Source organism: Melampsora larici-populina (genome assembly GCF_000204055.1).
Source record: "Melampsora larici-populina 98AG31 unplaced genomic scaffold MELLAscaffold_256, whole genome shotgun sequence".
NCBI classification, from domain to species: Eukaryota; Fungi; Basidiomycota; class Pucciniomycetes; order Pucciniales; family Melampsoraceae; genus Melampsora; species Melampsora laricis-populina.
This window is the reverse complement of record NW_006769010.1, coordinates 1-11,655: the sequence shown is the minus strand read 5'-3', so window position 1 is coordinate 11,655 and position 11,655 is coordinate 1. Positions and strand designations below refer to the sequence as shown.

General features: G+C 42.7%; 2 protein-coding genes across 2 annotated transcripts; one reads left to right on the top strand and one right to left on the bottom strand.

Moving 5' to 3' along the window:
• Positions 1-784: 784 nt before the first annotated feature.
• Positions 785-3,304, top strand: MELLADRAFT_54358 (uncharacterized protein; the record flags this gene model as incomplete). Its single annotated transcript, XM_007419582.1, has 9 exons — positions 785-810; positions 1,689-1,756; positions 1,831-1,910; positions 1,998-2,103; positions 2,173-2,331; positions 2,396-2,505; positions 2,574-2,943; positions 3,010-3,170; positions 3,248-3,304. 9 exons carry the CDS (start codon positions 785-787, stop codon positions 3,302-3,304), a joined length of 1,137 nt encoding a protein of 378 aa, XP_007419644.1.
• Positions 3,305-10,054: 6,750 nt separating this feature from the next.
• Positions 10,055-10,804, bottom strand: MELLADRAFT_114602 (uncharacterized protein; the record flags this gene model as incomplete). Its single annotated transcript, XM_007419581.1, has 4 exons — positions 10,055-10,204; positions 10,281-10,364; positions 10,426-10,506; positions 10,568-10,804. 4 exons carry the CDS (start codon positions 10,802-10,804, stop codon positions 10,055-10,057), a joined length of 552 nt encoding a protein of 183 aa, XP_007419643.1.
• Between the last annotated feature and the right edge of the window lie 851 nt (positions 10,805-11,655).

Here is an 11,655-nt window from a genome sequence, read left to right as displayed (position 1 = left end):
GAAAAAAAAAAAAAAAAGAGAAAAGAAAAAAAAGGAAAAAGAAAAACAAAAAGAACTCATCCGAAAAAGATAGGCAAGAGGCAGGAGCTGATGCTGAGGTGACTTAGAGGACCCGATGATACTAACGGAATATATGAACATTTTGAGCAAAGTTTACCATAAAAATCAAGATGAATAAATTAAATCAAGTTTACCTTTTTGACCATCTCGACTTCGACGGGTAGGTGAGGTTTTATAACGTTCACCGGGACAACCAGGTCTCGAAATATCAAATATTTCAATAGCGCATTCGTGACTTGCATATAAACTGTGGGTACCATTCTGTGTGAATCTCTCGAAGGGTGAACAAATTTTGATGACCATTACGTACCTAGTACCATCTTGGGAAAACAGCATAGAATGCGGAGCAACCATTCGCTCTCGATGATCCACGAGGGGATATGACGCCCGAAGCTATTTGGATGAATCAACTTCAAATCAGTTAGTACAGCAAAATTCGACTGCATTACACCTGTCCATCAGACCGTCGCCACTAGGCTAGGAGAAGCAATGAATATAAATCTACGAACTAACCCTCCCGTCTGTTGCATCTAGAAGATGTATCGGATGATCTTTGACAGCCGTAGCAAAACAATACCTGGCTGGATCATCCGAACGTGAATGTGGGAACCAGCATGTAGACAATACAGCATCAGCAGCTGTGATCTCCTTGCGTGGTTTCCATTCTTCATGAAGTCTGTCCTCGCTATCCTCGGAGCTCTCTGCCACTGGAGGAGGGCTGAATATGAATTTTTATGAATGGAAAAAAAAGTTAGTTTCATATTTGTAGCTACCTCGCTGATGAATATCTGTCATCATAACTGACCACAAAGAATCAAGCTTACCAAACGAATAGCCGAATGGTTCGATCTTCTGCTTCTGTCAGAATTGCAGAACCGTCTGATGACCTATCCCGAATTTCAAAGTCATTCAGTTATAAATATGACCAGAAGTGAGCTTGTACAACTGACCTAACTTCATGACTCTTAAATATCAGTACATCTTTTACTCACCACTTGGCGCATCGTAACAAGTTACGAGATAGAGATGATTTTAATGATTTCGATGTCGCTAGTCTGGTTGGTTTGGTCGAAGGAAAACGAATATGAGTACCATCAGATATCGGATTGATAGGTTCAGCCTGAGGCTCCATGCTCAAACTTCACATTTCGCTTTTGAAAAGGTTGCATCATGATATTGCTGAGGAATGCCCGAAGTAGTCGGTACCGTGACGGTACACTCCTTCAAGCACCGAGAAGTGAAGAGCTGAATGTATGCACTGGTCATGAAGTGACGTCAAATGTTTACTTTTCCTCACTTTCTATTAAACACCAAAACTTCATCAGTTTTAAAGAAATGTCCATTCGTCTCCTTTCAAAGCCTCTTAGGAACTTGAGCCGACCAAGCATCGTTTCGAACAGTGACTTACGACCATATTCAATCAACACTACAAATTTAGAAAGTAAATCAACTTCATTCGTCCCTTACGATTGGGAAGACCCTTTGCGACTTGAGAAGAGTTTATTGAACGAAGAAGAAATCGCAATCAAGCACGTCGTTTTTGGTTCTAGAAAACAAATTATCAATAATTGTTTCTAAAATTAGCTTCAAGTGCTCTGATCTGATACCATGTGAACTCGTTCATCCAGGGATGCTAGTCATGAATATTGTCAAACGAATTTGATGCCGAGGGTACTAGAGGGTCACAGGAATGAGAGTCAGTGTGCTTAGTTTCTTGGTACCTTCAAACTTAGCTTGATCTTCCCTAACCTGTATATCTTGATGTCATAGCCTTCGACTCAACAATGATGTCTGAAATGGGAAAACTTGGCTTTCTTGGACCTACCATATCAGGTTATGGATGTGCGGGTGTGAGATCGTTTTTACCGGCTTCTGATGCTCTCAGTAGACAGATCTCATAAGCCAGCCTGACACATCAACTCACGAATCGATTTCAGGTGTCTACCGTCGCATACGGTCTACTTGCTCGTGAAGTCGAACGTGTAGATTCAGGTTATAGATCTGCAATGAGCGTGCAGTCGTCTTTAGTTATGCATCCCATCAGTAAGTACCAAAATTTTATCAAACCCGCGCGGCCATTGACGTATGATTGAAATTCATGATCGACTACAGATGAGTTCGGGAGCGAAGAACAGAAACAACGTTATCTACCGGAGTTAGCTAGTGGTAACATGATTGGTTGCTTTGGGCTCACTGAACCTAGTCATGGATCAGATCCTGCTGGAATGTTGACCACAGCCATGGAAGCGACTGACGGTAGCGGGGGCTTTGGTATGTGCCATCAAATTCACCAAATTCCAGCTGCATCAATCACGACTCAATTTGCTCTACTTAGTCTTGAATGGAAGTAAAACCTGGATTACCAACTCGCCGATTGCCGATGTGTTCATTATTTGGGCCAAGTGTAAATGGGATGGCAAGATAAGGGGATTTATATTAGAGAAAGTGAGTGATGACCTCTCAACTTAGCCTATGCTACCCTCTTTTACATGTTCTGGACACGATCGTGTTAGGGTATGCCCGGACTATCGGCCCCTAAAATCCAACATAAGCTGGCACTACGGGCAAGCACCACAGGCTCCATCTTTATGGACTCGGTTCCTGTTCCTTCTGGAAATGTACTTCCAAAAGTAACTGGCTTGAAAGGCCCATTCTCTTGTCTCAACAGTGCAAGGCTTGGTATATCCTTCGGAGTGATTGGAGCCCTGGAAGATTGTGTCAAGAGAGCGAGAGAGTATGCTCTGGACAGAGTGCAATTTAATAGGCCTTTGGCTAGTTTTCAACTTGTTCAGAAAAAGCTCGTTGATGCTAACACCGAGGCAGTTCTTGGACTTTGCGCGTCCATTCAACTGGGTCGATTGAAGGACCAGGGAACATGGTGCCGTAAGTTTATAAAATTTTCATACTCTACTTGATTTGGCTTGACATGCTTTTTTGCGATATCGATAGCCGAAATGGTCAGCTTATTGAAACGGAATAACTGCGGTAAGGCTTTGGAACACGCTCGAATTTTGTTGGATGTCCTGGGTGGAAATGCAGTCTCAGATGAGTATCATATTGGTCGTATCGCTGCTAACCTTCAAGTTGCAAACACATATGAAGGCACTCATGTTGGTCTCATAGCTCGCTCGTCTTACTTGAACCACGCAAGCTGACATCATCCATCTCTTGATTTTTTTGAACTTAGGATATCCATGCATTGATTCTTGGTAAGGCAATGACTGGCCTCCAAGCTTTTTCGTGATTTTGTTTGTCATTTTTTCATTTCATCCTTTATATTGATATGCGAGTGACATGTATAATAACGTTCAGGCAGGTTTTAGCTGTATTTTTTCTTGTGATTCCATTTACAATCTCTTCTCTCTCCATGAAGCAGTACCCGATTCTTAGTTAATGATCTTGCTTAATTGGAAACATGTGCGGTACGGTTGCTGTGTCCAGAATCCTACTATAGCAAACGCAATCAATTCCAGTTCTGACTATCAGCCTTGATGCCCCCTGCTACAAGCATGTGAGGTGACGACGATCCCAACTCAATCACATTTCCGCAGCTCGTTTACATACTCATTAATTACCATTCCACTACTTCTCAACAGACCTGTTAGAAATTCCTCGAAAATATTTACAACCTGGCTTGGAAGCTGCAAAAAGAACATGCTGGCGGTGGGATTCGAACCCACGCAGTTTTCACTACCAGGAATCCAGGCGCTCGACATGCTGAAGACTTAAATCTGGCTCCTTAGACCGCTCGGACACGCCAGCTTGACGGGTCGGACCAAAATATGGTTAGGATCAGACGCGTTTAAGATCTCTGTTTGGCTCTTGGCAGGACACCTTGGTATTTGCTTGCAGTAGCCAATTGATAGTATCACAAAGAAATTTTGAAGATGTTTCTTTTTGCCCATATCATGACAAGAAATGATATAGCAATTGATGTTTACCTGGGATTCATAAGCATTCAGGGGCTTTCCATATATACAATATTTGCTCGGATTATGACTTGCTCATTGGAGCACCTGTTACTTTTGGAGTGAAAAAAATCAACCTGATCTGATATGTGATTGTTTAAAGTATTCTGGGAGTTGGACTTATAAGGCTCTTGAAGTGTGCTAAGAGAAGCCTCTTGTTTTACAAACCAAGAAAGCTCCAAGATGTGCTATACCTAGACCTTTGCCCCGGCCCCGGAATTTCGGGGACTCCCCGCGTCCCGACCCCGCGAGGTCGGGATGCGGGAGGCAATTTGGAACAGCAAATCCCGCGAAATCCCCGCACTCCCCGCAGATTGGAAGACCCTCTGGGGGGGCAGATGGAGGTGGTTTTGCGCGCATTGACAAAGGGGTACATTTTTGTACTTTCAATTTCATAATGGATCGCACTATTTGGCGCCCGGTTTCGAAAACACGACGCCCGGTTTTGAAAACACGATGCCCGGTTTTCAAATTTTACATCTTTCCGTAGCCCGGTTTCAAACCGGTTTTTAATCGTACACACATGCCGAGTTAGACCATGGTTTATGACAAGCATATTGTCAATAGTTTTTGAAATCCAATGTCTTAATTTGCTTTTTCAAAGACCCCGATTGCAATGTAATCCTGGAGTGAGGTGGTTAACAGTCATAAAAGTTCAAATAAAATGAAAGACTGTTGTACTCAGAAACAACCAAGGCCAAAAAGATACAAGTTCAAACAATCATTCTAATCAAGATCAACCTGAATAAAAAATAAGATACATTCACAACAATCATTTGACTCGGGATCGATTAAAATATGATGAGGTTGAATATGATAATGATAAGACGGTCATAAGATACAACTTCAACTGTAATCAGTCAAAATAGGAGTTCGAAAAAGATAAATGTTTGGTTCAATAGATTTTCATCCTCAGAATTGGAGATGAGAAGGTTGCATCACCGGTTGTTCAAGATCTGTAGGAGTGACTTTCTTGAAAGATTCATTAGTCTGACAAAACGTGGTCCAATTTGATATTGGTACGTCGTCTTCAAGTTAGGAGGAATGCTGAGTGAGAGAGGTGAGATGTGGCAAACCGGTTTCAGGCTAATGCCCGGTTTCTCATAATTGCTGCGGCTGCGGCCAAATTTGGCTTGAACGCGCGGGAAAGTACCGAGAAAAGCGGGCGTTGGGGATTTTCGAAAGCGGGCGCCAAATAGTGCGCTCCTTTGTAATTAGACTAATTCACTTATAAATCCTAATCATTGAGGCCATCAAAAAAAACTGGCCCAAAGGCACGATACCATTCTTTAACACAAAGAAGACGTTCAACGGTAGCAGGATGGAGTGCTGATCTCTGATGTTGGAATACAGCACGGCCTTCAGAGAAGACATGCTCAGAGGGGCAGCTGGTTGCCGGAATAGCAAGGTAAGCCTGTGCCATTGCAGACAGGGCAGGGTAAGCCTTCACCCTTCCCTTCCAATAGGCAAGGATACAATTGTCCTTGTGCTCGAGTGGCTCCAAGAGGTAACGGGTAATCTCGTTTGTGACCGAATTATTGTCACCGAGATCTGGCACCCCAAAAAGTTCGTCGTCGAGTGATGTAGCAGGTGTGAGAGTTGGAGCTTGGGTATTGATTATGTCAGGAGTTGCAAAGCTTGCATAAGCCTGTGCCACCTCAATAAAGTCCGCTTTCAATGAGTCCGACGAGTGACCACATATAGAGAGTGAGTCGAAGTGAGATTTGTAAAACTCCAATTTTACACGAGGATCGAGAATTGTCGAACAAACAGGGCCTGGCTTCTTTAAAGCAGCAGTGAGGTACGTTTGCAGTTTATTGATTATGTCATCCGCTGCTGGGATAAGCTGAGCCAAGTCATATGTGTACCAAACCTAGAGATGTAGAAGGTCAGCAGCCGCGAAGTTAAGGAGGTGAAGCAGATGAACCCACCGCTTGTAACTTATTAATCACAACCACGTAGATCGGAATAACGGTATTAATTGTAGGATACCTGGTCGCACAGAGACACTTGGTAGCATCACTAAGAGGTTTGATAAACTTCATCATTACTTTGAGTTGCTTCCACTCAATCGACAATAACTTGAACTTTGCGCCCTCTGGAGTGGCCGAGAATTGTTTGCAGGCGGTCCTACATGATACAAATGAAATTATATAAGTGAAAAGCAAAGGATCGTGAAAAAAAGAAAACTACATACACAGTGTCATTTTACTACTCACTGGCAGGCCAGTGAGTACGTCCAGCTCAATCCAATCTCAATCCAATCTCAAATCCATGTCAGTTCAATATCAATCCAATCTCAATGTTTGGCCTAGAGTAACAGACAAACAACCTTCCAGAATGAACTGGAATAAAGTTTGGTTGCATGTCCACACATGAAGGTGTCAGAATGTCTGGAAGGTTTGTGTGATTATGCAGCCCATGAATATCCCCCACTCAAACATCATTGGAGGTCAAACTGATATTGAACTGACATTGAATTGAGATTGTATTGAGGTGAATGGAACTCACTGGCCTGCCAGTGACTAGTAAAATGACATTGTGATACCTGAGTAACAAGGCGCGCTCAAACATAGCGTAGGTGGAATTCCATTGAGTTCAAACATCATCGATTAGACACTGAGCCGCGGTTGGAGATGGTAAGTCTGGTGGAAAGAGACGGATGAAGTTCTGAAATGCCTCGAGGCGCTGAGGACTGCCACGAGTCTAGGTAGCGAGACCGTGGACTCGTTTGTAGACAGACGCCATGTCCACATGGGCTCCATCTGGAGTGTCCACCAGGGCGTTGATTGCCATTGGATTGGATGGAGTATCCTCGTTTGAGTCTTCAACAAGCGGACCAAGGACCTTGAGGCCAGCTTGAGCGGCTAGGTTGAGTACATGGGCTACACATCCTAAGAGGTGCTTGTCAGCCTGTAAAGTGCCACCCAAAGCATTTTCGATCTCCTTGGCCATCGTGTTGTTCAAAGAGGCATTGTCGGTAGTGATCGAAGCCAGGTTTTTGAGACCACCATAACGCAAGATTGATTCCATAAACAAATCAGCAAAGGTCTTTCCAGTGTGAGCTCCTAAGTTCATCAAGTGTCAGTATAACGATCAAACAAAAATATCTAAAGCGGAATAGACAACTTACCCTCGACGTGCGGGATACTAAGAAGGACATCGACCTTCTCAAACTTTGACTTGATCATATGAGCGGTAATAGCCATGAATGTGGTGTTGTTGGGGCCGGTCCACGCGTCAAGGGTGTAAGATACAGCAGGAGCTTCAGCAAGGAGTTGTCCTTTGAGGTGATCTTGATGGAATAGGAAAACTTCTCGTAGGTGTCGAGACAGAGCGTCCTCTTTGACTAGCATAGACGTGGTTTCTTGGTTACGGAGACGAAGTAAGGTGGTGAAGGATTTCTTCTCCATCATCGCAAAAGACAGGTCACAATCACTGACGAGATAACATATCGCTGTCTTTAACAAAGCAGTAGACAAGCAAGGCTTCGAGAGAGAAGGAAGAAAATAAGATGGATGAGAAGCAAGTAGAAACTGGTCCATAATGATGAAAAGAATCACGAAGGAAAAGGAAAGAAGAGTGAACCCTTTACATACCATTTTTTTGGTCTTCCGACTCTCCACGCCTTGGTTGATCATCCCCATACGTTTGGTTCTCTTGTTAGGATCTTCAAGCTTGTGTTTGGAGGTCAGATGATCCGACATGCCCTTTGTGCTCGATCGTGCATCACGAGCCAAGAGGGCTCCGCATTCTATTCCTCGTTTCAACGTAACAGAGCACTGTACCTTTTTCCCACAGGCGCTAGGGTTGAAGTGAGTCCATACCCAGCTTTGTTTCCCGTTGGAATTGGTCGTGCTGACATTGGAATCTTGATTCTCGCCGGCTTTCCCCGCTGCTGAATCACCAGTGAGATCGATTTGATCCATCCGGAAGGAAATCAAAAGGAAAAAGGTGAGGTTAACTTTGATAAGGAAATGGGGAGCGGGAAAGTGTAATTAAGAGGTAGGCCGATTTAAAAACGGTGAAAATGAAACTCACCTCTATAAAAAAAAAAATTCGAGCCCCTTGAAAGTCGCACCAGTCGCGATCAAACCAAATACTTACCTCCCTTGCGTCGTGAGGCAACCTTCATACCCCTTGGCGTGTCTTCTTTCGGATTTTGGTGGGTTTTTTGGTTTTTTTGGTTTTTTTTTGTTCTACTTTTTTTTTTTTGGAGGTACCCCCCGCATCCCCCGGCCTCCCGCCGGGAAATGCGGGGGCGGGCTTTGGGAAAAAAATCGTACCTCCCGGCTTGCGGGGGTCCCGCGGGTTCGGGCTGCGGGGTAGGTCGAAGTGGCTGGGGAGTGGCCGGGGCGAAGGTCTAGCTATACCAATCTGATTGTAAAACGGGAATTGATCCCTCTACAACCATACAATATGTTTACTGTTTCCAGTCTGTATTAAACCCAAAAGTAAATGTTAGTCACACTGCGGGAATTATTATGTTCAAGACCCGATTGAGCAAAGTTGTGGTGTCTGAGTCCACAATAAGTCTCAATTTTTCAATTGGAACCTACTAAAGGCAAGGGGGGGACCTTGTATTTTAATAGGTTTCAATCCGAATTTGAAACTTATTGTGAACTCTGTCACCACATTAAGTTTCACATTTGATTTAACCTAATAGATGCCTGTGGTGTCAGAGATAGAGAGACAGACACCTGGTCAGAATATATCATATCTTCGCATCTTTTTCCAAACCACAGTTGCCAATTCAATTATCTTTCCTGATATAAAGACTCCTATAAATATTTTTGGAAGTAGATTTTTGATTATGAACAGAATCTGCTAAATTCCTGGCTGTCTCATCCTTACGTTTGTGTTTTAGCTGGGATTCACAATGTGCTGCTGTGTGACAATAGGGTGACATAACACTTTCCCAACAGCTGGTGTGTTTCCTGTAAATCAATCAGATATAACTGTGCTGCAGCTTCATCAGAGACTAGATGTAACATTGTGATGCCCGCTTGAGCTTAAGGGAACTTTTGTCTTTGATCTGCTTAACAATCAAAGGAGACCATATTAGGTTGATTTCAGCCCCCCTGATGAATATGCAACATGAATGACAGACTTAAACTCGATGATGAAAGTAGATGATTTATTGGAGTTTTACAAATGGAATTTGGCGGAACTGAGTTCTCAAGGATTCTGCAACCAAGATTCATATATGCCGTTACTCAGCGAAGGACACTACACATAGACATCACCTCCTGAGGTTTTGATTGACCACGGTCAGGTTTTGGATGGGTGTGGCTGTAGTGTTATGAACTGGTCAAGATGGAGATAGGGCACGACTATATGATGCAATTGAGTTTTAGGGCAAAGCAAAGCAAAAGAACAATAACAAGGTGAAAAATCCATAGTAAGATCAAGGCCAATCAACAAAAAAACTCTTCAAAATCCCAAGGGTTTGAGGTGTTTACAGTTACTGACTGACAGTAAGACAATTCCGAATTTTCCCTCTTTTCTTTTTCTAAACCAGAAATGATTATGAATCAACATCAAAATGTGCTTTGTTGCACTTTAACACATCCTTCTCTGTGACTTCAAAGCCTGGATGCGAAACACAAAATCATTCAAGTAAAGAGCATCGGATATTTTTTAAGAATGGTGAGAGTATATCAACGCAGCACACCGGACATAACAGTTCAACTTCTGAAAAGTGAAATTGAATTTGGTCCAGCAAAAGTGAGAGGTATTGGGTCCCCGCCAAGTTACACCCTCAGAAGCGCTGCAACCTAAGCTGCAATGCTTGAATCAGGGCTGGCAGGTAGTGTGTTTGCGTATTTAAGATAATTTAAGAGACGATATAATTGAAAAGAATCACAATAAGTCCTCCTTAAAACTCACAATAAGTGAATATACACGAACAAGGAAATTTAAAAATGTTTACAATAGATCTCAAGAAGAAACAATCACTGATTATTTGTGAAACAACACTTTGAAATTATACTAACAAAAACTAATCACAAAGGTATAAAATAATTCTAATGTTTTGGTTTGTGCTCTCCTTCTTGCTTCTCACATGGTTCTTCTGGTCCTTTCTTTTCTGGTTTCTCTGATCCTTCTTTCTTCTCTTCATGCTCGGGTTTTCCTTCACCTTCTTTGCAATCAGGTTTTTTCTCCGGACTTTGTTCCTGATGGATGTAAAAGAGATAAGAAAAAAGGATCAATGTGATTGATGAGATTATTGGCCTTATGAACGCTACTCACGGATCCTCCCTCTGCGCCTTCTTTCTTTTCGGGGCATGGTTTTTCTTGCTCTCCTTTGGGTTTTTTATCCGGGCTATGTTCCTGCTGGATGTGAAAGAGTCAGAGATTGTGTTGATACAACTATGATCTTATAAACGCTACTCACAGAGCCTGCCTCTGCGCCTTCCTTCTTTTCGGGGCATGGTTTTTCTTTTTCTCCTTCCGGTGTTTTCTCTGGACCGTGTTCCTGATAGATGAGAGAGGGATAAGAAATTGATTACATTCAATTCGATTTCAGTACAACTTACTTCTTTGCTTTCAGGTTTTCCTTGGCCTTCTTTCTGTTCTTCCTTCTCGGGGCAATCTGATTTTTCATGGCCCTTTGCGCCCTCTTCTTCGCCTCTTCTTGACATTCTCATGTTTGATAGAGTAGCACTGCTTGAATCGTAACGGTTGAATCCAATACCAGTTGGACGCGCCAAAGTTTGATGAAGAATGAAAGGTGAAATAAAGAGCAAAAGAACGACGAAGTGTAATTTCAACATGTTGATTGGTTTAGGACTTCAAAAAAAGTAAAGGATTAAGTAAATTCTTGAGAAAAGCGATAAAGAAAATTTTGATATGTGATTTGTTTTGTTTTTGAAGCCTGCTTCAATGTGTATGAGTGCGAGTGATGAACAATAGGAGCTTTCAATTCCAGGATTGAGGTCACTCTTTATAGGCGATAGCGAGCAGGTGACGGTTGATGCCACCATCATTTCATATTCAATTCCTCTGGTAAACCGATCGTGTTCAGGATTGATCAGTTCAAAGGTGATCGGAACAAGTCACTAACCTCTTAAGCCATCACGTCCTCGTGAGGAGTATCATCTCGTCCTTTCAATTGGTGAGCCTCTGCGAGCCTTCGATGCTCTTTGCTCTCTATGTAACTAATGCAATATACCATTCCATCGGAGATGCATGTATCACAGACCATACCGATCAAAATACTACTGTATTCTAGGCTACTTGCAAATATCAGTGATGATGTTGTACAAGGTGGCAAAGTGGAATAATGTCCGGATGAAGAACTGTGTTGAAAGTCTCGGTCTGTTTTTCGGTCTTTTTCTTCTAATCCCCGATTTTGTAAATGATGATGTCATGTTCCAATATACCAATTTATTGAATACGCGCAGATCAAACCCATCAAAACCGTAGCTCCTTGGCAAGCATCTTCATCATGAGCAAGAATGGTCTATGACTGATAGCGTCGTTGAAGGATGCATAATTGAATGGACTGATCGCCATTTCTAGTAAATTATACTAATGATTTGTCCTGGTAGAGCACACAAATCAAAACAACATGTGATCGGACGGACGGAAACTCAACAAAGGCCCTCACTCTCGCTCACAAGTG